Source organism: Mytilus trossulus, chromosome 3 (assembly GCF_036588685.1).
Source record: "Mytilus trossulus isolate FHL-02 chromosome 3, PNRI_Mtr1.1.1.hap1, whole genome shotgun sequence".
NCBI classification, from domain to species: domain Eukaryota; kingdom Metazoa; phylum Mollusca; class Bivalvia; order Mytilida; family Mytilidae; genus Mytilus; species Mytilus trossulus.
Window position 1 is genome coordinate 51,181,070 of NC_086375.1, and position 27,130 is coordinate 51,208,199.

Here is a 27,130-nt window from a genome sequence, read left to right on the forward strand (position 1 = left end):
TTTTTTGTGTGTGCAGACTTCTTGCATTTGATTATGTCCATCTCTTTGAAGATTAATTAAATAAGAGCATCTCTTTTCTAGAGAAATTTTGTTAAGATGACCCTTCCTTCTCAGGGCAAAATCAAGGGTATTCTTCCTAATTCATTTTGCAGATCATATGAATTTGTTATAAACCCATGTTCTACAAAGGCACTGCAGCTCTTTTAACTCTTCATTGCCAGATAGAGGTAAAGCATACAAAGTCCACAGTACAACAGTATTAGTTTTATACAAGCTACCTGCTATGTTTATAGGGGGTCTCATTGGGGGGTTCTGATCCCGGATGTCAGATTCCCATATCCCGCTTACACTATGTACGTAAGCAATTCTCTTTTTTTTGGCATTTCCCAGGTCCCGGGGTTTCACGCCACAATAATTTGACTTTCACGTGTCACGCTTACAAAAAAAATCGGCAATCCCACATCATGCTTAGATCCCAATGAGACCCACTTTATAGAAGCAGTCTGAATCAACTGTGTAGTATGTCACTTAGTATCAAATACTGTAACAAATTTTCTCTTGCAATTAATTTTTCGCTACTTTCCTGAAGTGGATATAAATAACATGAATTAAAATTGTCACGAATATAGAACACAGAATCTATACTTCAAAACCAACATGTATTATTTGTATTAATGATACAAAATATTTAACAAAGAGTTCTTGGTATCTTCCAATGAACTTTTTTTTTAGAAAAAATATGTTGGCATTCTTTCACATAACCCTGGTTCATCAACTTTCTGCTCAGACAATGGTCTGAAAGATAAAAAGAAATTCATTCTGTAGAAAAAATATGAAGAAAAATTTAATCAAAATGAAATGTTGATAAAAGTATTTAGATTGAAAGTAATGTCATATCTTATTTAATAATGTAAGATTATGAAATTGTTGTATCAAAAGTAAACAAGTACTTTCTGGCATTTATAGAATGATTTACAAAACCCAAATGATGAAGATATTTCAAGTAAAGATAAGTTCAGAAACCACTATTCTATTTTTTGTATTACTGCCAACCTAAACAAATGTCAAATGTGAAATGTCATGCAAAAGTATTGACTGTGACGTTCATAAGGTGTTCTGCAAACTCTCCTATTCTGCAGAACACCTTGATTGTTCTACACATTTTCTTATTATCATTTTGAACTTTTTGACATTGGGGACATAATGTAATACACAGCAATTTGTTGCCCTCCAATCTGGGGACATAATGTAATACACAGCAATTTGTTGCCCTCCAATCTGGGGACATAATGTAATACACAGCAATTTGTTGCCCTCCAATCTGGGGAAATAATGTAATTCACAGCAATTTGTTGCCCTCCAATCTGGGGACATAATGTAATACACAGCAATTTGTTGCCCTCCAATCTGGGGACATAATGTAATACACAGCAATTTGTTGCCCTCCAATCTGGGGACACAATGTAATACACAGCAATTTGTTGCCCTCCAATCTGGGGACATAATGTAATTCACAGCAATTTGATACCCTCCAATCTGGGGAAATAATGTAATACACAGCAATTTGTTGCCCTCCAATCTGGGGACATAATGTAATACACAGCAATTGTTGCCCTCCAATCTGGGGACATAAATGTAATACACAGCAATTTGTTGCCCTCCAATCTTTTCCCATATATATCATTATTTCTAATGCATAAGTTTGATCAACAACTGTAAAGTACTATAGCCTAATAAAACCCAGTAAATTACAGGCTTACTTAGGATAGAGTTAATACCTCCTATGCTTGTATTTTATGATCAAGAAAGTGTATATTGAGTGTGTAATTGCCTGTTTTAAAAGGTTTCAAAGATGCAGTAATCATTCAATTTTAATGCCTTTGCAACAAATTTTCTGAGGTTTCTGCAGACTCACAAAGGGTTAGAAAAGCTTTATTCACCTCTAAATAATGAATAATGTCAATAGTTTCCAGTGCTCATCATTGTTTTCTGAAGATACTCTTTATTTATTATTTTTTATCTTTGGTGGTAATAGTCCCCAGTCCCCATCTTTGATGTTGGTAGAATCATTGTGTCTCTTTCATTGTTAAAGAATTCTTTGACTTTGCCATTTATTAGGACTAATTAGTAGTTTTATTGATTACAAAGATTCTGTAATCTGTCAATGTTGTGTTTTAGGTAGAGTTTAATTGTAAGAGATAAGCAATAAATAATTCTTTATTGCTATGTTAACACACCAATCTGTTTAATTGATAGTAGCTTGTGGTATGCTGTGATCATGACTTAATGTTCAAAAGGCAAGGCCAATATGTATTGCATAAAACAGCACATGGTTAGAACACAATTTGTTTTTGGAAGCATAAACTTTGAGAAGAACCTTTATGTTTTTCTTTATCTTTCATATTCTTAATAAGATAAAGATGTATCTGACTTTGTCAATGTTTTTAGGGACACCACAATAAAAATGAGAAGTTATTCATCAATGAATCTTACAGTGAGAACCCTGTCTCATGTAGAAGGAGCCACTATGAAATAGCTTTTCTATCAAGTGGATAATTTGTCATTTGATGAGATGTAGTTAGAACCAAGTCAATTATATGATGGTGGTATGAGACCACAGCAAAGATCACAGTACAGGCCATGTGTAACAATACACAAAACATGTTCATATACTTATCTATATATTCTTTAATGCTAAAAACATCTAAAGACTTCATAGACTTAAAATCAAAGTTCTTAGTTTCATTGTTATTTTACATTTATCTTATTGTAGCACCTGGTACCCCACACCTGATAGAGGACAAATTCACAAGGTCGTTACTAGTCATGAAGAATGATCCTGCTTGGTTAGATTGTCCATTTGTTAATGCACACAGAATAGACTGGTTTTCTACGCATGAAAAGATTACGAACAATACTAGGTAATTTGCCACAACTTTGCACAGAAAAAGGCAATTTTTTCTTACTGTGATTTTTTGGGGGGATTTTACGAATTCAACTTTCCGTCAATGGGAATGATCTATTAAAAAAATATTTTAAGAATAATGATATCATTATAAACGACATGACATTTCAATAGAATAAGAAACCACATCGTACTGTAAATGTACCTCTTCTACTGGTACTATACTTTCCTAGAAAATGTTTGGTTATCAGTGTTGTGGGATGAAAATGCTTCTTTGAATTAGTTTTAACATAAATTTATTATGCAGAAAATAGAATTCATATTGGCAAAACCCATTAATTTCCTTTCTTGAAGAAATTTATTACTGCTGAATAAAAATATGAAAATATAAATTATGATGAGATGATAATGAAAATCTGCTATGAAATATTAATGTATTTTATTTTACCATTTGTATTTTTGATAGGCATACAGTTTACCCAAATGGCACTTTATATTTTCCTCGTGTTCGTCCAGCTGATGAGGGAAGCTACAGATGTGAAGGCTTAGGAAGTAGTCGAGACATTCCAGCTCAGACATTTACATCAGAGTTAATGTTGACCAGTAAGCAATGTTCTTTTCAAATTTCATATGTAGTCTCATTTAGATGATCAGTTGAGATATCAATGATGCAGGCCTGTAGCCAGGAATTTCCAAGGGGGGGGGTTGGTTGGACTCGCAAACTTGACATTAACAGTCACAATTTGAGCAGAACATTGACTTTAACAGTGTTTATTTGTTTTCAAGGGGGGTTCATCTGAACCTCCCGAAACCCCCCTGGCTACGGGTATGTGATGCTTTAGGTATGAACAGAAGATGGTATTTAAAGGTGTTATAAGAGCAACTGAATAGGAGCAAGATATTGATACCTAGCAGTATCATCACTATCATGGTTGTTATGAGGTCACATCACCAGTTAAATCATGTGTCGTGGTCGTTTTGAGGTCACATCACCAATAAAAAATCCTGTGTCACGGTTGATTTGAGGTCACATCACCAGTAAAATCCTGTGTGTCATGGTTGTTTTGAGGTCACATCACCAGTAAAATCCTGTGTTACAGTTTGTTTTGAGGTCACATCACCAGTAAAATCTTGTGTCATGGTTGTTTTTGAGGTCACATCACCAGTAAAATCCTATGTCACGGTTGTTTTGAGGTCACATCACCAGTAAAATCCTGTGTCATGGTCGTTAAGAGGTCAGGTCACATTTTTAGTTCTGCTCAAATAACTGATAAATGTACTTAACTCGTTCCTTTAAAAATTGTTTTTCAGAAATTTCCAAATTTCAAGTTTTTTGTAATGATATTGAAGTAAGCTAAAGTAGATAGATATAGAATAACAACCCAAAAAGATTCAATAATTAAAAAAAGAAACAACAAAACAATTTTAAAGGTCTCTACCCCTTTTAAAGACATTTCTAGTTGTATATAAAACATTTTAAACTGATTTTTAGATGTACATGTACGTAATCCTTTATATACTTTTTAACTGTCAAAACAATCTTTACCCTAATGTTACTATGGTATTTTTTCGTTAAAATTTACAAAAAGTACTTTGGGGTGTTGTTCACTTAAAAGAAAGGATCAAAGAAACATTTGAAACTTCTTAGCAACGCTTATATTTTTTCTGTGAATTGGTGAAGGAAAGTTGGACAGACTTATGTAAATATTTGAAAACAAACTCTTTTGAAGCAAATTAATGAAATTTTTTATCCTATAGTCATATTATCTTATTTGTTTTGAACTAAAAACACCAGTTTCACCTCAACCATCAAAACAAATAATTAGATGTCAAGTTTATACATTTGGGTAGCTGACCCCATTTGCTTCAAAGGAAAAAAATGAACAGATTTTGTAGTGATTTGTAATGCTGCATCTGGATCGAGCATAAGAAAGACAAATTGGCAGTTTAAAACTGTGAATTCTCACTCTCTTCATTAATCTTTGGACTCAAAAATGACTTTCTTCATCTGATAATAGTAATAAATCAGAAATCTAATACAGAAGATTTAGGAAATATTACAGTTTATTGGGGAAGCAGGTTAAGATTTTTCATTCAACCATCACATCTTAAGTAGACAGATCAAATTAAAATGAAAGAGGTCCTTAGGTTTTAAGTTTGGCTAGTTTTACTTTTGTTCAGAATTTTTTTTCTACTGTGAATTTTTTTTTTTTTAAAACTTGTCCAGAGGAAGTTGAGAGGAAAACAGTTCATAATAGATATAATTTAAACAAACTGAAAATCAATATTTCTTTCAAAAAGATATGTTTTATGTTCAATTTTTTCATTTTTTTTAATAAAAGTTTTAAAGTCCTCTTGAAATTTGCTATTTTTCACCTTAATCACTATAAATACCATATAACATATGCACAGGAATCTATTTAGGTATTTGGTTGTCACTTGTACTTGACAATATTTTTTGGACACAGGTGCGAGGCCACACAAAAATTTCATTAATTGGAAATTCAATCTACACTAGATAAATTTCACAATAAGGATACTTGTACATGATTAACTATCTCTGTGTGACTAAGTGATGTTCAAACTCAGACATGTTCCTTTCCAGAATGATACTTACATCGCTGGTGAAATCAACACCCTCACAAGATCAGAGATTAATTTCTCAAACTTGTCATCCATCTGTATTTCTTTTTCAAATTTCTGTAAAAACGAAGGTTATAAAATAATTTATAAATTCTCTAGGTTAAAATATATCAATCAATCTTCAAATGAAACCACTTATAAAAGATGCACTTTTGACTTATTGCAATTGATAAATGACTGAAAATTGCTTTAATATGCTATAAAAATCAGAAGAGAATGAGAACCTATCTTTAAGTAATTGCATCCGAATGCACATGTATGCACTATTGCACCAGGAAATTTAGAGTAATTTATAACAGACAATGTCATCTTTTGTGAAAGAAGTCATTTATGAAAGTAATTTCAGGTGAATTAATTGGTTTCTGGATAAGCATATGTTTTCTTAATGAATACCTCGTTAATCAGTTACTGATAAAGAACATCAAGTTATGCAAATAGGAGAGAAAAATAATTATCATTTCCTCTGTGGCAGATAATATTTGTCTTTTAGTTGATGCCAATTTACAAAAGTGCAATGTAAAATATTGAACCTGTCTTTTGGATGTACGAAAAAATATATTTCAGTATCTGATTTTTTAATCAGAAGTGTGTTTGTAAGTCCCCCCTTTTCTGTAACTTAGAGCCTCATGCAATTGCTGTCAGTTTATTATTGTCTCATGCAATTTCTGTGAGTTACCTATAGTCTCATACAATTTCTGTCAGTTACCTATAGTCTCGTGCAATTCCTGTCAGTTTCCTTAGTTAATTGTCTCAAGCAATTTCTGTCAGTAACCTATAGTCTCATACAATTTCTGTCAATTGCTTTTTGTCTCGTGCAATTTCTGTCAATTGCTTTTTGTCTCATGCAATTTCTGTCAGTAACCTATTGTCTCATGCAATTTCTGTCAGTTACCTATAGTCTTGTGCAATTCCTGTCAGTTACCTATTGTCTCCTGCAATTTCTGTCAGTAACCTATAGTCTCGTACAATTTCTGTCAATTGCTTTTTGTCTCTTGCAATTTCTGTCAGTAACCTATTGTCTCATGCAATTTCTGTCAGTTACCTTTAGTCTTGTGCAATTTCTGTCAGTTTCCTAATGTCTCGTGCAATTTTGTCAGTTAACTTTAGTCTCATGCAATTTCTGTCAGTTTTAGTTTCATGCACTTTTTTTTATTTATAGACTCTTGCACTCCCATACTTAGAAAAGGGTTAAATGCCTTTCTTATAAAACAGTTTTAAGCTTTAAAGAGTTCAAAACAGCTGGCTCTTGAAAATAAATGGACTTGTCATGTAAAAGATATCATGTTACAATAAAAGTATGCTGCAGTGACGACAGCAAAATGAGGAGCTTTTTTTGAAAATGTCATTTGGTCTTCATAAAATAATTACATCATTGGACAAATAGGAAAGAAGAATGAACTAACAGCTGAAAGTGATATTTGAAATCCCTTGGCACTCATTGTCTCCGGCTGATTAGTGTGACCTCTGTCATGTTACAGTATGGTTAGAATAGAAGATCATATATTTTGAGGGGAAGAGACAATCTTAGGTATTTGGTTTTTTTTAAGACAAAATTTAAGAAACGCATTTGGGTTTTTTTTCTCTAAAGATTTGTTATGGTCTTTCAAGTATCTCTTATGTAAATATATATTGAATCCCACCAATTGGTATATTAAATTCAATTTCATTTATTTTTTTCATATGAAATGAAGTATTTGTGTTATTAAACTGAACATATCAGCTGGAACTACTTTAATTGTGTATAAGTTTTTGCCCCTCCCCTATCCAAATTTGATCTGACATAAAAAATAATCTTACTTCGTTTGATTCTCATTACAAACAATGTAGAGCCCCCAAATTCATCATACAGCAATTAACCTCCCATATAACAATCCTCATTTACTAAAATATCATAAAAAGTGATGATTTGGAAAAGAAAACAAAATATTATTCTTAAAAAAAAACCTGTAACATTTTGGATTTGCCTTCTTATTGAAAGGCAGCTCTTTCCTGGTAAAAATGGATCTATTGATCATATTCATACTTGATTGTTCATAAATAATGGCCGATTATTATCAGTTTTGATATGAAAATAGCAGCAAGATCAGAGTGTTAGTGTCAAGATATTAATATGATATTACATGTACCAGTAATAACTGTAGTTATGTCTCGACACAAAACACATTTACACAAAAAAAATGTCACTGGTATAATGGTATTATATAATTTAAACTTTACTTTTCTGCCGTAAATGAAGAAAAGATTAAAAAAATTGTGGGGTAGGTGTTCATGAGAAATACCAGCCAATAACTGCTACATCCAAGCTACAGTGATTTTATTGAACTTCTTCATCTAGACAGTCTTGTTGGAAGTTTTTGGCAATGCACTCACAGCGTGATGTAGATGGTCCCTATAAACTTAGCTGTAAATTACTTATATTTGGTGTTCATCAGTAGCAACATGTGCAAAATAAATCATCAGTCTTTATATCTAATAATATATTGACTTAACTCAAGTCATGTGTGAGAGAAAAACTTTGACCTCTACAAAATTTGAAATAAAAGTTTTTCAGAATTTTTTTTGATATTTTTTTTACTATTGTGAAAATTGCAATGAGAGGTATTTATATGTACATTTACTTCAAATATAATGATTTAACCTTACAACTTTGTCCACTGTCAATTGTCAAAAATCGCATTTGTAATTGCATGCACGAATTTGTGAATTTACTGTAATTAGTTATATCTTTTAATGCATTAAACATGGTTTTACTGAGTTGTAGATAATTTATGGATGTATTATTCAATAACATTGGTTTATATCAACAAACTATTTTAAACTAATGTTCTGTTGTGTGTAGTTTGCATGACAAAAAAATCCAATTACATCTATGAGTTCAGTACTTAAAGTTAAATGTGTAATGTTTTAGAAATGTTATTACTTTGGGGACTTGTAAAAAAGTCATAGATTTGATGACTTTTTTTTCATTCCATGCACATAAATCGCAGAATGAAAACAAAGTTTATCATGTAATTTTAGAAAAAGCTTATGGGAATTTTTAAAACTAATTTCAACAATTTTGCATCAGTTATTGTGTAATTTTCCACAATTGGTAAACTGTACAAATGATTGATAATAATTGTAATGTTGTTTTCTACATGTAGGAGGAATGTGTGAGAGTTTTATATACCACTTGGTGGTCATTATCATCAAATATTAACAAATGACCATTATTTGATTACTATTATAACACAGTAATTGCATTTTGAATGTTAGTCTGAGGATTTTTTTGGCAAGAAAACCAAGGTTGATTGCACAATTGACTTTATTGCTTTGTTAACAGGCAACTAAATGACTATAAAGTGCCCTCTATGGACACTTTATCATAAGATTTGATGGCAATTTGATAAATACACTTCCCAGAAGAGAGTATTTAGACATTTTCTGTTAAACAGATACATAGATATATACTTTATGCCAGTTTCAGATGTATAATAAACGTTAGAAAGAATCGTTGGGTTATCATATTTGTTAACAAATTCTGACTTTTTATCATTTAAAATTGAACCAGATACAATCATTCTGACACCTAAGTATACAATTGAGACTTGAAGTTCTTTATCTGTTTATAGCACAATATAAATGAGTTTTTTCTGTTTTTTCGATTGCATAAGAAAAACATATTCATTTATTTACATGATCCTTGATCTCTATCATAAATGGTTTCATGTTGATTTTTATAAAGAAATAGCCTCATTAATGAATTTCCTGCTAATTTTGTAGTGTTTTTACACCATGTTTTAAGATAAAATCATGTTTTTTTTGCTAGTAAATTAGTTACTTAATACTGTTGCTGAGTCTAAGAAAACATCAGAATTTGGTATCTCCTGTTGTGAATTCTAAAAGTGCTAGCAAATAAACACAGTCACTGAATACACTGTGTATTCTACTATAAGTGCTAGCAAATAAACACGGTCACTGAATACACTGTGTATACTACTAAAAGTGCTAGCAAATAAACACAATCACTGAATACACTGAGTATACTTCTAAAAGTGCTAGTAAATAAACACAATCACTGGATACGCTGTGAATTCTACTATAAGTGCTAGTAAATAAAAACACAGTCACTGACTACTTTGTATAATTCTAAGTTGAAGTCATCTCATACTAGACATCCTATTACTAATTCAACAAAAAATAACCGAACTTTAAGATTGAGAATGGAAGTGGAATATGTCAAAGAGACAATACTTAGCGGACAAGAGCAGAAAAAACAAAGGCCACAAATGGGTCTTCACCGCAGTGACAAATCCCACACCTATAGGCAGGCCTCAGCTGGCCCATGAATAAAAATGTGTGTACTATTATTCAGAGAAAATGGATGCAATACTAAACTCCAAAACATATGAATAAACTGGTCAACATCCTACATGACTTCTCATATTGTGTTAACATATTGTTTAACACAGTTACTGTTACGAGTAAAGGATATAGAATATTGTACTTTAACTTTAAAATTTATATAATAAAGATAAAATTGAAGAAAAAAAAATGTTTCATAAACCTAAGAAACTCAGTTCTAAGATGATGTAGGTTAATCAATGCTCTAATAGCATTTTGATGGATAGATTGTAGTGGAAAATAATTAAAAAACTGTTAAATTTATATATACCCTCCCAACGCAAAATATGGATAATGAAGAATGATAATATGGCACCGCTGAGAAATAAACATCCGATAGGTTTTAAATTGATAAATCTGTAGAGAAGAGAGAAATCTATTTCATTGTGGAATTCCAATTTTATTATTAGGATTGTGTTTCCTATAGGGAAATTTGTAATTTAAAAAGTGAGCATTTTGCAACAGACGTGGAAGAAATTTGACGACTATTGATGAAGAGACCTGTAAAGCCAAACAAGCTCAGTCTATTATTCTGTAATAAGTATCTGATGCTATAAATTGGATGCAAATTGAACATAAAAAAGGTTTTAATATTGCATTGAATTAGATGTAATCTTACTAGAGGCTTGTAATTGGTTACATGGCTTCCCTTAATACAATACATTCCATTAGATAAAGAATTGGAACAGGTTGGTCAGATTCATCAACTATTGTCGGAAAAACTGTTGAATCACGAAGACCTTAATCAGTTTCAAATTATTATTTCTCTAATAATCAATTTAATTGGGTCCGTTAGTTCACTTAATAACAATTCTACACAGTATTGACGATTTTTAAGCCTTTAACGGATGTTGAAGCGTGAGTGGCAGTTCTTGATTGGGATAAAACAACCTCATTTACTTGTTTTAGTGACAAATAAGCTGAAGTAATAACTATTCGTTATCATTTGTCTTACAGTGACATTAATACAGTGGGGATAAAAGTAACGTTTAATCTATGATGACTGATTCACCCTCTAAAACTGAGGATGTAAATGGGGTTTATGTGATCCCCTGTTTTTAATCTATGATGACTGATTCACCCTCTTTAACTGAGGATGTAAATGGGGTTTATTGGACCCCCAGTTGAAAAATAAGTCAAGGGGCATTAAGTCAAGTATTGGACCAAATTTACTATTAGAAATTTTCTACAAGAAACATAGCTGTCAATTATAATTAAAGTTTGCAGGCATTATTTTATGGACATTTATAAAAATAGACTTATTTGGAATGGCAGCAATATATAAAATTAGGTTTGTCATTTATCTGTTGAAATTTTGGTCACGTCAGTCTTCCTAGCAACCAGATAATATTTTCTTATATTAGTGACCTCTAAAGATCTTTTTTGTTTTCTTTAATGTTGGTTTGCTATTCATTGACTAATGCCCAAAATCTTTTTTATAGACCTCAATCTCTTTGTAGTTCTATCTGTTGTTTTGGTCAGTAAATCAGGGCTGAAATTTTATAATCCTTCACACTGACCCTCATGTTTAGGTCATTACTGGTCAATAGTACTGGTCATAGATCATGATTAGCCAGGAAACTGGACATTGTTATACAAGTAATGATGGGATAATGATGTGTCAAAAGGAAATAATTATCTGCTTGTTTCTCATGCAACATGGTGTTAGTCATACTGACCAGTGGTCATTTGGACAATATCAGACAATAATTCATACAAATCACTTGTCGCTTGAATGTCAAATGTCCAAAAGAAGTTAACTTTGTATGTGATTATTTAAGTAAGGCCCACATGACACTAATGACTAATTTAACAGAAAAATGTTGTACAAGGACATAGAAATGAAAAGATTTTTAGGGAGTTGTTTTCCATCCTTTTTTCAATACAGTATTAGAATTATAGTAAATATAAAAATGAAATATTAATTTAAGAACAACTGATTGCACAATGTATCTTTTCAGTTGGTTTTTTTTCTGCAGCAAATCTAGACTGACATACACTTAAAATTGCCTCAATCTAGCCTTTTTATTCCTGCAACCAATTATTTGAGGTCTAAACTTAAGTTTTATTACTGGGAATTGTATAAAAAACCTATATAAATTGTGACTGGTGAATATAAAAATAAGAAGATGTGGTGAAATTGCCAGTGAGACAAATCTCAACTAGAGACCAAATGACCTAGAAGTAAACAGCAGACGGTCACTGTATGGTCTCAACTATTTAAGGGGGGAAAACAACCACTTTAACAGGAGAAATTAGTTTCAGTTTTGTAGTTTGCAATAACTGCAGAATGAAGTGATAGGGCATGTTCACAAAAAAATATATTCACCAAAGTTCAACAGATCAAATATTTTGTTGTAAATAATATTGTTAGTACACATGTATATATAGTATATTGTATACCACTTGATTAAAGATTTTGTTTTTCTTTTTCAGTGTTAGATGACTTTAGAATGGATTCATTTGAACCAAGATTGATACCAAACTTTCCAATAGTTGTACCTATACATAAGCCTTTTACACTCAAAGTATTCCAGCCAGATGGCCAACCAAAGCCTTCTATCAGGTAAGGCTAAACTAAATTAGCCAGTGTTGTTTACATCTAAAGGGTTGCATGGTAGAAAAAAACTTGCTGGATGTCGAGTTAAAGAACATCTGTTATAAAGTGTCAGCTTAAACCATATTAAAATTAAACCTAATGTATTGGACACTTACTGGTTAATTAAGGAACGGTGAAAAAAATATCTCAGGTTAACCTTGGCAATAGCAGTTTTAAAACTAAGATTCAGAACGACGTAGACAATAGCAAATATTTAGTTGATAAAAGATATTTCACACTATTTTGCAATATAATATGGTTTCAAATTTAGCATGGCAGTTTAAAAGTTTAAAATTTGGAAATAAATATTTTAATTTCTACAATTTCCACATAAATGTGAATAAAACATCCTCCATAAATGTTAATTATCATATTCAGCATATATATCATAATACATGCATTAAAATACCAAAAAGAGAAAGGCATGCAAAACAAATTCTGGGTTACATAGCTATGATAGATGCTGAGGAAAACATCATATACAGTGTAGGTTTAAATGCATGGTTATAATTATATACTTAATATTTAGTTAAAAATTATGTAAAACTATCTCTTGAGTTCAGTTCTCTATCATGTATGCTCTAAATTTAGTTGTAACTTAGGTATACTCTGACTTTAACTGTAAATTAGGTATGCTCTGTCTTAATTGAGTTGTAAATAAGGTATGCTCTGAATTTAGATGTGTGAATTTTACAGGAAGAAAGAAGCATCCTTCTGTGATGGAAGGAAATAAAGATTTGTATCAGGAATAAATGGTTAATTGTTGGATTAAACTTCTAGCTAGATAATTTCCTTTATTATATCTTGTAACGATATATGGTAAAGAAATCCAAAGATTATCCAATATCTATTTTACCTGTCATTAAAGCATTTGTCTGGCTTTGAACCTTTAATGATTTTGATGTACTTAAAGTAATTGTCTTGTAGAATAACAAATAAATTGTTTAGAGATCCGATAAACTAACATATAAATAAGAATTTTAGTGTCTTTGACAATTTCTACAAACAAGAAGCCAAATTAAAAGTTTATTGTTTTTAAATCGAAATTTTAAATTGGGATGTATGTGGGATGCATATATCAAACATTTGAAATACAGTATTTTGTGTTGATAAGACTCATTTCTCAGACCATCTTTACCATTATCAAAGGCAGGTCATTTGAACTCTAGTAGATAAATGTCTCTTTGGCAATCATATGAAATACCCTTCCATTTTTACATTTTAAAATCTTGAAAAAACAAAGTAAGAAACTAACTTACTTTCCTCTATAGGAAATGTAACAGTATAATACATTGTACTTGCAACCTTGATTAGACTATTGGTAATTGTCTGGAGTACCCAATTTATATACAAATTAAACATTATATAAAAAAAAAAAGATGTGGTATGATTGCCAATGAGACAACTATCCACAAAAGACCAAAATGACACAGACATTAACAACTATAGGTCACCGTTCGGCCTTCAATAATGAGCAAAGCCCATATTGCATAAAATAAGCAAAATCCTACAGTATTTATTTACAGTATGTGTGATTTTGTGTTATGTCTTATACTTCTATTTGTATGATGTGTTATATGGTGTAATATGCCATAAAGATTTCTATTCATTCATATTTATAGCTTGCTGTTTAGTGTGAGCCAAGGCTTTGTGTTGAAGACTGTACCTTGACCTATTAACGTTTACTTTTATAAATTGTGACTTGGATGGAGAGTTGTCTCATTGGCACTCACACCACATCTTCCAAAATCTATATTAAACATTTTCTTGTTAATTTTACTTACAAAAACATAATTAAGTGATTTTCTTAAAAAATGTTAAAAAATACAATACGATTTCTTTTCTTGCAAGAAATATGTAGATTGTTTTTGATGCCAAATGATTTTATTTCTCATTAATTTTATTGCTGAGTGTAAAGGAAGACTTGATCAGTTCAACACAGTCTTAATCAGCCATTTCAAACGTCATAAGAAACCATTCTTAAGTTTTACATGGAAAATAGACTCACGAACATGATTTGAATGGAATCTTTCTTTTGAAGGCTTTAATATCAAAGGATGGTTTTAATTATATAGCGATCATAGTTATATAAATTAATTTTGTCGAAATTATTAGGGTCTTTATATTAATTAACGTTATAATGTTTTGTGCATAATTTGATCAAAATATACTCCCATGTAGACTATTGATGCATAAAACAAACATAAAACAAATCTTTTTTAAACAAAACAAACACATTGTAAATAGACCTTCAAGACTTCAGTGTTCATTATGTAATTGTTATTACATCATATCAATGATAAAATCTCTAACTGCACAATTTTTGATTTTGATTACTTGAGATATGAACACTTTAGATATAAGAACATATGATCACAAAATCGCTATTTTTACAGGTGCATTTTGATGGCTATTTTTTTTTTTTATAAGAAATGAAACTACAATCTACTAGTGAAAATAAGATTTTAATGGTCAAGGTTGATAGTAAAATTCCTGAAATTTCAGTTTTAGTTTATCAAAAAAATTTTAGAAGCAAGATAAAAATATGATTCATGCTTTTTCCATTTCATTATTATACTTTTACACCACAGAAAGAAAATATTGACATTTTTCAATGACCACATTTACGCTGATTGACCTATGGTCAACAAGTGTCACTTAAAATACATAAAGAACTACTCCTTATTGGACTATAATGTTTTGATATATATGTCATAGTGACATCATAATTCTAATACAATTATGTTGTATCAACGGTTCTGATTGGATGACAATAAGTGTAAAATTCTCTGTCTCCCTGTTTGTATCTAAGGAAGCGATATTTTTAATGGGGAATGGATTGACAAGCATGTAATTTCTCCAATAATAGCCCAAAAATCTGTATTTTTCACAGAGAAATCTTCTTTGTTTTTATACGACCGCAAAATTTGAAAAAAATTTCGTCGTATATTGCTATCACGTTGGCGTCGTCGTCTGCGTCGTCGTCGTCCGAATACTTTTAGTTTTCGCACTCTAACTTTAGTAAAAGTGAATATTAATCTATAAAATTTTAGCACAAGGTTTATGACCACAAAAGGAAGGATGGTATTGATTTTGGGAGTTTTGGTCCCAACATTTTAGGAATTAGGGGCCAAAAAGGGCACAAATAAGCATTTTCTTGGTTTTTCGCACTATAACTTTAGTTTAAGTTAATAGAAATCTATGAAATTTTGATACAAGGTTTATGACCATAAAAGAAAGGTTGGGATTGATTTTGGGAGTTTTGGTTTCAACAGTTTAGGAATTAGGGGCCACAAAAGGGCCCAAATAAGCATTATTCTTGGTTTTCGCACAATAACTTTAGTTTAAGTAAATAGAAAATAATGAAATTTAAACACAATGTTAATGACCATAAAAGGAAGGTTTGTATTGATTTTGGGAGTTAAGGTCCCAACAGTTTAGGAATTAGGGGCCAAAAAGGGACCCAAATAAGCATTTTTCTTGATTTTCGCACCAAACCTTTAGTATAAGTAAATAGAAATCTTTGAAATTTAAACACAAGGTTTATGTACATAAAAGGAAGGTTGGTATTGATTTTTGGAGTTTTGGTCCCAACAGTTTAGGAATAAGGGGCCCAAAGGGTCCAAAATTAAACTTTGTTTGATTTCATCAAAATTGAGTAATTGGGGTTCTTTGATATGCCGAATCTAACTGTGTATGTAGATTTTTATTTTTTGGTCCCGTTTTCAAATTGGTCTACATTAAGGTCCAAAGGGTCCAAAATTAAACTTAGTTTGATTTTGACAAAAAATAAATCGGTTGGGTTATTTGATATGCTGAATCTAAAAATGTACTTAGATTCTTGATTGTTGGCCCAGTTTTCAAGTTAGTCCAAATCGGGGTCCAAATTTAAACTTTGTTTGATTTCATCAAAAATTGAATAAATGAGGTTCTTTGATATGCCAAATCTAACTGTGTATGTAGATTCCTCATTTTTGGTCTTGTTTTCAAATTGGTCTACATTAAAGTCCAAAGGGTCCAAAATTAAACTTAGTTTGATTTTAACAAAAATTGAAATCTTGGGTTTTTTTGATATGCTGAATCCAAACATGTACTTAGATTTTTGATTATGGGCCCAGTTTTCAAGTTGGTCCAAATCAGGATCTAAAATTATTATATTAAGTATTGTGCAATAGCAAGTCTTTTCAATTGCACAGTATTGCACAATGGCAAGAAATATCTTATTGCACAATATTGTGAAATAGCATTTTTTTTTTTAATTAGAGTTATCTTTCTTTGTCCAGAATAGTAAGCAAGAAATATCTAATTACAATTGTAAGAATTTTTTTTATTTGGAGTTATCTTTCTTTGTCCAGAATCAACTTAAATCTTTGTTATATACAATATACAATGTATATTCACTTTTTACTACAAACTGATAAATTGTAAAATAATCTTTACCATTCAGTGATAACAAGCAGTTTTTTTACATCTTAATATGTTATGATGTATTTAAATGAGTAGTTATTGTTGCAAACTCCATAAGAAATTTTAATTGAGATTAGTTTTGAAATAAGGGAAAGGGGATGTGATTAAAAAAAATGGGTTCAATTTTCTCATTTGAAATTTCATAAATAAAAAGAAAATTTCTTCAAACATTTTTTTGAGAGGATTAATATTCAACAGCATAGTACATTGCTCAAAGAGAAAACAAAAAAATTAAGTTCATTAGAACACATTCATTCTGTGTCAGAAACCTATGCTGTGTCAACTATTTAATCACAATCCAAATTTAGAGCTGAATCCAGCTTGAATGTTGTGGCCATACTTGCCCCAACCGTTCAGGGTTCAACCTCTGCGGTCGTATAAAGCTACGCCCTGTGGAGCATCTGGTTGATTATTTATATTCCAATAAACCCTGACAGTAGTTAGCTTGAATTCCCTGAGTTTTAGAGGTTGATGATTCAAGGCTTTTGTTGAAGACCATTCTTTAACTATAGATGTCTTTATTATTCTGTTGCATCTTCCAATTTTTGAGGGGGGATAGGACCTTTATCTGGACTCCGGGATCAGGTGTTTTTAAGCTTGGGATTTCAGGATTAACCCTTTCAGGATCTGGGAATTCTTTTTTCAAATTTCGGGACCTCCGGATTTCATGTATTTAAGCCCAGGATTTCGGGATCTGATGTTTTAAAACCTTGGATTTTGGGATCAGGACCCCTCCAACCCCCTCTCATTTTTTAAATGAGAAAGTCTGGAACCCAGCATAGACATAGAACCACACACTTAGTTTGCACTGATGTCTTTATAAACTTTTGTGAGCTGGTAAAGTCTGAGGTAGACTATAGAAATACATTATGTACTTAAATAACAGTTATTTCAATTTAAATTGTAATATTATATTTATTACTTCAGCATTTAAGTTTTGTGACTCCTCATGTAAAATCATCTCTTTATTATCTGGATCAATTTATGGAAAATTCTGAATATAATGAAGTAGTAGATAGTTAATAATGAAGAATTAATATTTTATAGTCCAAACTAAATGAATTAGACCAGACAATCATAAAATGGCAAATAGGAATTTTAGTACCAGTATACACCAGAAACTCTTACATAATGGTAGATATTTTTTCGTGATTTTATCAGTAAGTTTGATAAGATTTCTCTGAAGTGGTATGGTAACCTATGGTGTACTGATGGTATCAGAAACTATATTTATAAATCTTGCACAATGTCATTTTCAGTTTTCCTAATAGATTTGTAATTGTGTGGATTTCTCTTCCCTGGCATTGTATCATTTTAGAATTAGAAAAAAAATTCTGCCCTTTGTAATTCTCTCTAATAAATTAAGTTGATGCCACAGTTAATTTTCTTTGAAATAAGTAGGGAAACTAGAAAACATTATCAAGAACTATTGCCTAAGATAACAAAATTTGGATTAGGTTATTCAAAGTTATAATCAAAGAATAACATCAAGATGCTAGAATTCCATTACGATACATATTTTACAATTTACAATAAAATTTTTCGTGTGTATTTTGTGTGTAGATTTCAATCTTGTTTGACAATCAGGGAGGAGAATTAATTGACAGGATTATCTGTAAATGTGCTATTACTTTTACGTTGGTTAACTATTATGCTATTTTCTCAAGCCATTGAATCAACATTTATCATGAACTAATGAGAATATAAAGGCAATGTCCTGTTAAAAACATTAATAGCTATGGTAATCTAACATGAGTTAACATCCAAAGCTATAAAACAGTGATGGTCTTAATACAGATAGAAAATGCTCAGATCAATTATTTTATCAGGTTTTTTCTCCTGTTTTTGGTAGCAAAAACAAAAACAGAAATTAAAAACTGCTTAAATGCAGCTTCTTGCAGTTGAGGTATTTGTGCAATTTCTTAGAAAACAGATATTTGCACTGGTATTTGAATAAGTAAGACAAATCTACTTCAGACATGTAAATTAATATGAAATAAGCAAGTTAGACAAAACATTAATTATCAATTGTGTAACCCATCCCTTTGATACATTATCTTACTTTGTTTATGTAACACATAAGAAAAAATAATGTCCTGAATGAGAAAGCGAATTGATTTATCTTTTTGCAATAAAGTCAGCATATTTATACAGGTCTAAACAAAGACCAGATGTTAAACAAAGAATTATCATTGTGGTGTGTCTGTAACAACAACATCGTTGTCATACTTATTGTAATACGAACTTTTCCACTTATATACCACTTATATATCTTCTAATTATGTCGATTGTCATTTAGTGTACAACAGTAAATGTGGTAAATAAATTTCTTGCTTGCCAAGTTAACTTTTCTTTGTATTTTTAAGATTATTCCAAATAAAGATTCTTTGAAAAAAAATTGGTTTTGTCTGGTGTTAAGTTATGGCAATGTGAACTGACATATATATCTAAATATAAAAAAGAATATGTGGTATGATTGCCAATGAGACAACTATTCACAAAAGACCAAAATGACACAAACATTAACAATTATAGGTCACCATACGGCCTTCAACAATGAGCAAAGCCCATACTGCATATAGTCAGCTATAAAAGGCCCCAATAAGACAATGTAAAACAATTCAAGCGAGAAAACTAATATGCATTTATATAGCATTATAATCTAAAGTGTATTTTACTTGTTAATAACACATTGTAACATGAACATTTATAAACAAAAACATGTTTTATTTTTAATACAGTTGGTTTGACAGAAATGGAGACAAGATAGGAACAACAGGAAACATATTTGTAGATGGAAACAACCTTGTATTTAAACACCCTGCACAGATAGATACTGGAAACTATACATGTCGAGCTTCAAATCTAGCTGGAATCAAAAATCAAACTGTTTGGACCATAGTGTCTGGTAGGTATTTTCGACCTATGCCACATGTTTTATGGGTTGTCATACAGGAGGGGGAGGACAGGGGGGTACCCTTCTCCCTTCTCCCACCCCTCTTCTCCTTTCTCCTACCCCCGTTCTCCTTTCTCCCATTAGAATAAAATATCTCCTTTTGAGATATTTTTTCTTGAAATATTAGATAATTTTTTTAAAGGAGAGATATTTTATTTTTTCTCCTTTCTCCAACTTTTTCTCCTTTCTCCCAGCCTTCCTCTCCTTTCTTCTACCCCCTTTCTCCTTTCTCCTACCCCCTTTCTCCCTGTCTCCCTTACCCCTGTCCTCCCCCTCATACAGAGTAGTACATTATCTGTGAGAGAAGACGCGAATTTTTGTAAAATTGCAAACCTTTAAGCTCTAAAATATTAGTACAATATAAAACAAAGATAGCTATCACTTTGTTCTCTAGTCATCAGGTGAAGAAATTATATCACATTCTAAAGGGCATGTATGTCAAAATATAGATCATTGCTCAGTTTATAGATGGCAGATTGGAGGATTTGGGGGGGGGGGGGGGGGGGGGGCAAGGTGAAGGAAGTACCTAAATTGTGTACTCAACTCCTACAATTTTCAACCCAGATCCTACAAGCTTCACAAATGTATTATATATATGTTTTTATAATGTAATGCAATAGATAAGAGCATTATATTTTCTAATCTGTATGTATTTTCTTCTATCCATTGATCTTATTTATGTCCGTTGATATATAGTAAAAATATTCAGTCACTTTTGTGGTCACAATAATTTGAAACACTGTACACCAGCTCTTAATGGTGTAAACTTTTCAAAATATATGCTAAATAGGGTTTTGACTTAGATTTTGCAGTTCACTAAACAATGACATGATATAGGGCATCATATCCTATATTTCACTTGCATGTGAATTCCTAATTTAAAATGTCAGAAAAAATGCAAATTTATCACTAGTGTTTGCATCAAATATTTGGTGCAGAGCAGTTAAATATAATAATTCAATTTTATTTATCTATTCATATTTAAATTTATGGTGTTCATATAATAAAAGTAGAAATTACTATTGATAAAATTAAATTGCAGAATTTCAACTTGTGAGATATTTTTAACATGGTTCACCAACACTATAACATATAAAAGAATAGGGCATTTTTTAATTCAGTACTTCAACATTGTTATTTAACTATGAAAAATATTGATATCTGAATAGGTTTGAAAAAGGACCCTGTTAAACAATATAAGAGAGAAGTTGTAAGATACTGACCATTGATAATATAAGAATACAAATTGTTGTACATGAAAACAACTGGTTGCAAAACTCAACTCAGCTTTTAAGATATTTGAAAATCAATATTGAAACTTATAAGTTCTAACCTTTACTTTTGTTTGAAAATTTAATTAAATTGATGTTTGAATTTTCTTTCTCTGCAAAGGTTATGCTTAAATCCTGATATTTGTCAAGCAATATGACTATAAAATAATTAACTGTCTTCTTTCTCCCAAATGTCTCATGAGTTCTACAAATTATCTTAGTTTTCCAATACGATATGCATAAAGTTGAATATCAAAATGTTTATTAGTGTTAATTCCATGATGCTCACAATGCAGAAAAAGAGTGATTGTTTACTGAAACATTTGTTTAATAAGTCGGTAGTTTGATGTTCGGAGGCTGATAGGAATCGTTATTACATAATGGCATTTGTTTATAGCTGCAATCAAGGGAACTGGAATTATTGGCAAAATTTGACAGCAATCAAATTTTATATGATTGATCATATACTGCTTGGATAAAGAAAGAAATTTTATTGTCATATTTGTTTTATTGTAAGATGAAATGAACTTTTTATATTGTATTAGCCATATTTGTTTTCCATTGAAATGAACTGTTGGCATATAGTATGAACATTTTATTGTTAAATCGTGGAGCATCTTTTATGACTTTTGGATTGGAAATTTTACTTTGATACCCATAAAGTACTGGTTAATTTTATGTTTATGATTGCATTGTGACATTTTGTCTTTTGGCATATAATGAGATAGTGCTAAATACTTTACCTAAGGGGAAACCAACATTTTAGGACTTGTTGATTTTTCGATTATTAACTCATCTTGAAAATAATATTTCGGAAGGACTGCTTCTTTTTTCAAATATTACCAAATTTAAGCTCCTTAACAATAAAACAAAAAAATTATATTGTTTCGAAATTTCAGAAAATGCTTAAATGCAATAATCAACAGGTCTTTTCATGGTTATTGCAGCCATGTTGGATAGGGGAATATGTTGGTAAAATGGTTTTGAAAAATATGGGAAAACATTTATGCTTGGAAACATTCATATGATTTCCTTTACTTTCATTCTAAGTTTTATATCTATGTATATGCATAGTACTTGGAAATAACTTAAAGGTGATTACATCATGTATAGGATATAGTCAGCATTACCACTCATAGCTAACAATACAACTTTGTCAGTGTTGTCTTTTTTGTACATGACACTGGACATTAAGCAGCTGTTTATTAAGCTCATTTCTTCAATGCAGTTTTCAATACCCCATTTACAAGATTTCATTTTTATCTTTCAGTTTCATAAAATTAGTTTGCCAAACACTCAATTCATTTCATAATTCAGATATGATCTTTATTTCTCTACCCTTTCTTTAGGCATTTGTAATAATAGAAACAGGATTTGAGAACTTCTCATCAGTTTTAAGTGCTTGCTGAATTACAAATTAATGGAATAAAAGTATTATATTTACCAGATGTCGAGGAGTCAAACTTATGATTTGATTCCAAACAAATTATGACTTTTATAGGAAAATAACAATGTATGTGTCTGATCTCCTGGTAGAACAGTTATTTTAGACTCCTCTCAACAGTTTTTGAATCTTGTATGGTTTATGAATTAAAAGGTTTTTTATCTTATCGAAACGGTACAGATAATTGATTCCTAAGTCATTTGCATCTTTTTGACCTGCGGAAATTAAAGTAAAATGCTTCCTGCTTAGTGTTGGCTCCCCTTGCTTAAGATCACAAGCTAATGGATAAAGCATAAGGAATGCTTCAAATCAGTTAGTAAAGCAATTAATTCAAGACGTTCAGTATCCAATTTGTGGTCTGTACACTAATAGAAAGAAATCATCCCTTAGTGTAAAGCGAGGACAAAATAACTAAAGAAAAATAATTAATATATGATATATTAGATTTGCAGATGTTTGAATTAATTAGATAGCTTTAATTAGATTTTTTATTTGAAGTGTAAATGTTCTGTGTACATGTCTTCTCTTGCACTTGTGGTTTTAACGTACAAAGTCTGTAAGGAAAATTGTATCATACTGTGGATTCATTATTATTCGTTGGATACCAATTTTCGTGGATTTTGTGGGAACAGATAAACCACGAGATTAAATGTTCAAGGAATACCAAATTTTCTATAGGCTTGTATGCAGATTTCTCCAAAACCACGAAATTAAATATCCTTGAGCATAGCCATATAAGTTTTCCTCAATCCAGGAAAATTGGTATCCACGAAAATAAAAGAAATCCACAGTAGATTGTTTGTTGTTGGTTTGTTGGTGTTTGACACCTCCTAAGACTGGAAGGAAGATTGTATCATAGATTGTTTGTTATAAGTTTGTTGGTATTTAACACCTCCTTCAGAGACCATGGTTTTATCATGGAAGTCAGTTATTGTTTTGGTGGAGAGAGCCATGATACCTTGTAAATAAAGTTCAGAGTTGAATACATTTTACCATGGATTGATTCATTGGTGATTAACGCCACTTTCAACACTATTGTGATTTTCATGGCAGTCAGTTTTTATCGTTGGAGATAGCCAGAATGAATCACTGACCTTCAGTAGAAAAACTGCCAATCCCAATCCATTAAGAGTATAGGGTCCAGTGATCCTGCCCTGTATGGGATTAGTTCTCACCTCATTGTTGATAGGTTAGTGAAATAGTAGGACAATGAGTGGGTTCCAACTCACAAGCATATGGTTGAATTTGATGAGCAATATACAGTGTGAAGTTAATTATTTCCCCTCTCTTCAGTTATATTATACTCTTTTCTCCAAAGCCATACAGTGGAATGAAAAATCATAAATATAAAACTTAATGTAGACAGTGTCCCATTTAAAGATATGTGTTTAAACACTATGATACATGTATAGGACTTGCATCTAACTATAGAAATTATTGATACATGTTTTTTGCCTTTATTATTTTCTTTCTTGAGTTATATCCTTAGTTTAACAGGATGGTAAAACACCTGTATCCTTGTCTGTTGTAGTACCTCCCGTAATTACAAGACCACCACAGGACAAGGAAGTGGAAGAAGATGGCAATGTGGATTTACAATGTCAGGTGGAAGCAGATACCGCTTATCCTATTACCAGAGTCATATGGATGAAAAATGGTCTTCTCATTAGCTCTGTAAGATTTTTTTTATTTCTTAGTTTATAAAAAGTATTTTTAAAGAAGTAAGGGGATAAAGGCTATAACTCTATGCCAACATAGTTTATAAGATTGGAGAAAAACATAATAGACATACAATCAAAATGATAAAACTTCTAGTATTGTAGTCTTTGTAAATTTACAATCTTCAGCAATAAGACAGGGACCACTGGTCTTCTTTATGACAGCAGTGTATAAACATATATAAGCTGTAATTTGCAAAAAAAAAATAGTTCAAGACCTAATATGCAATTTATAATGAAACATTGAATGATATTTTAAAACATATTTAGAGGGCAGTTCATTATTCCCAAATGGCCATCTCAAAGATATGCTAAAAGAAATATGTAAAAATCTCACAAAGTGATGCTAGACTGGTCTCAATGCAGATATTATAAAGTATTTTTTTGGGCTGGTTGGTAGATCATGGTACATGTTGTACAGTTCTTCACTTCCATTTTAATATAAATAATTGTATAATTTTTTCATATACATTCTTTTCCGGAGTTTTTAATTTTTTAAATTTTATGCAGGGGTCATCAAGACATCACATGGATCTTGAACGGGGTATTCTTAGGATACCTATTGTTTCAATTGACGATGCTGGCACATATGCTTGTGTAGCCAATACAACAGGTCAAGATCTTGTTATATCTAGTGAGGCATATCTCAGAGTTACAAGTAAGTATTGAACCTATGCTTGTGTTGCCAATACAACGGGTCAAGATCTTGTTGTATCTAGTGAGGCATATCTCAGAGTTACAAGTAAGTATTGAACCTATGCTTGTGTTGCCAATACAAAGGGTCAAAATCTTGTTATATCTAGTGAGGCATATCTCAGAGTTACAAGTAAGTATTGAATCGAAGGCAGTTTATTTTGCTTGTGTAGCTAGAACAACTGGTCAAGATCTTGTTATATCTAGTGAAACTTATCTCAGATCCACAAGTATGTATTCAGACAGTACAGACAGTTTGAACCTATACTTTTGTAGCTTAGACAACTGGACAACACAGACTTGTATATTTGTATTGTTTTAACCACTGTTTCTATATCAAGATTTAATTCATATAAGACATTGACCTAAGTAATTGTTAAGTTTATAAGAAGTGATAATATGAAAGGGTTAGTTATTAATGATAAGAGTTCATTTCTTTAGCAATCAGCTTGCAATAAATTTGCAAGAAAATTTGATAGATGCTTGACATACAAAAATATATATATATAGTGACAGGTAAAAGATGAAAGGGATATATACTCTGTTCTAAGAACATAGATAATAAAGTCTGATTCACTCTAGAACTCTATGACTTTCGTGTACTGTTAATTACTTGGAGGCATAAAACTTAAAACACATTTAAGTACCAAACTTGATCACAGCAAGTTGGTTAACATTATGGCATCTTTGTAATTAACTCCAATGACAAACTTGACAAGGTGAAATTAATTTCATCAATGGCAATAGATATATTTCATATGATGGTGACATTTTATATGCTGTACTGTATAGGTTAATTGCTGCAGAAATGGTGCATTAATATCCAAGGTAAACTTCAAATCACTTTTATGTGAATCTCCTGGAGCGGAAATTCAGATTTAATTCTCCAACATTATATGACTGATTACAAACTAATTGTAACCACGTGGCTGAATCAGGATGTTTAATTTCAACGCCAGTATAGATTGAAATTGAAGAAATAACTTCGTAAAAAAGTGGGAGTTTGTTTTCACTTGGCACCATGTTAATTTCAGAGTAATTTAAAAACAGATAATTGAATTGCATGCTAACTTACATTCTGTTTTGATCTCTGATATAGCACAAATTATTGTGTTACAACTGCATGGTATTTCTTATGTAATAATTTGTCTAACTGAGCTATGCTCATCATGTTGGATCATCATTAAACATTAAGAGGAAATAAAGTCAGTAGGGATAAAACAAGTTTGTGGTGGATATTTGCACTCAAGTTACGATATTTATTAGTGAGAATTAGTATATATTTTAAATATACCATAAAAAAGGTTAGGATTTAAGTCAAGCACAGCTCTTAACATTAATAACAATGTGTATACAGATATTGTGTTGATAGTCTTTTTCATTTATAACTTTCTCAGGCTTGCAAGCAAACATGTATTTTTAACTGATGAACCAAATTTTACAAATCTCAAGTAGGGGTTTCCAAAAGAGTGATACTTTTCAAACTTGTTCATTTATTAAAAGAAGTCAAAATTGAAGCTCACAGAAATGGGCCATGGCAATTCCTGCAAATACTCCATATTAATATTATTAAGAAAAATATTGAGATTTAAACCTTCCTTAACATTTTCCGTGACAGGAGAAGTCATTACTGCATACCCGTAGCCAGGGGGGGTTCGGGGGGTTCGGACGAACCCCCCCTTGAAAACAAATAAGCACTGTTAAAGTCGATGTTTTGTTCGAATTATGACTGTTAAAGTCGAGTTTGTGAGTCAAACGAACCCCCCTTTGGAAATTCCTGGCTACGGGCCTGTACTAATAGGTAAACAGTACCAGGCATCAATCTATACTAATGTCAACTTAAGTGATACTTTTATAACCCCTGCATTATGTCTGAAAAACATAGACGTGAGTAATCAATAAACTGAATATAAAACTGAGAAATCTTCCAAAAAATCCATCATACTTTGCCTGACAAAAATGCTTAAAAACTGCAAAGTGTCTCATTCTGACCTTTGTTATAAAGCTGACAAAGAAACAGTTGTTAAAATGTACAATTAAACAGAGGGATA

The 27,130-nt window shown here is 31.2% G+C and overlaps 1 protein-coding gene and 1 long non-coding RNA gene across 3 annotated transcripts in view; one reads left to right on the forward strand and one right to left on the reverse strand.

The window, feature by feature from the left end:
- The window catches only part of LOC134711764 (inactive tyrosine-protein kinase 7-like), a 97,923-nt gene that overhangs the window by 54,117 nt on the left and 16,676 nt on the right, over positions 1 to 27,130 (forward strand). For both annotated transcript variants that reach the window (XM_063572631.1, XM_063572630.1), the window contains exons 5-10: positions 2,774 to 2,921; positions 3,372 to 3,508; positions 12,368 to 12,497; positions 19,739 to 19,905; positions 24,200 to 24,342; positions 24,897 to 25,044. In XM_063572631.1, coding sequence (XP_063428701.1) covers positions 2,774 to 2,921; positions 3,372 to 3,508; positions 12,368 to 12,497; positions 19,739 to 19,905; positions 24,200 to 24,342; positions 24,897 to 25,044 — 873 coding nt within the window. The remainder of the gene's footprint in view (positions 1 to 2,773; positions 2,922 to 3,371; positions 3,509 to 12,367; positions 12,498 to 19,738; positions 19,906 to 24,199; positions 24,343 to 24,896; positions 25,045 to 27,130) is intronic.
- On the reverse strand, positions 742 to 26,484 carry LOC134711767 (uncharacterized). Its single transcript, XR_010106233.1, has 3 exons — positions 26,155 to 26,484; positions 5,523 to 5,605; positions 742 to 795 (listed from the first exon to the last, which is right to left on the reverse strand). It is a non-coding gene; the product is annotated as an uncharacterized LOC134711767 (long non-coding RNA).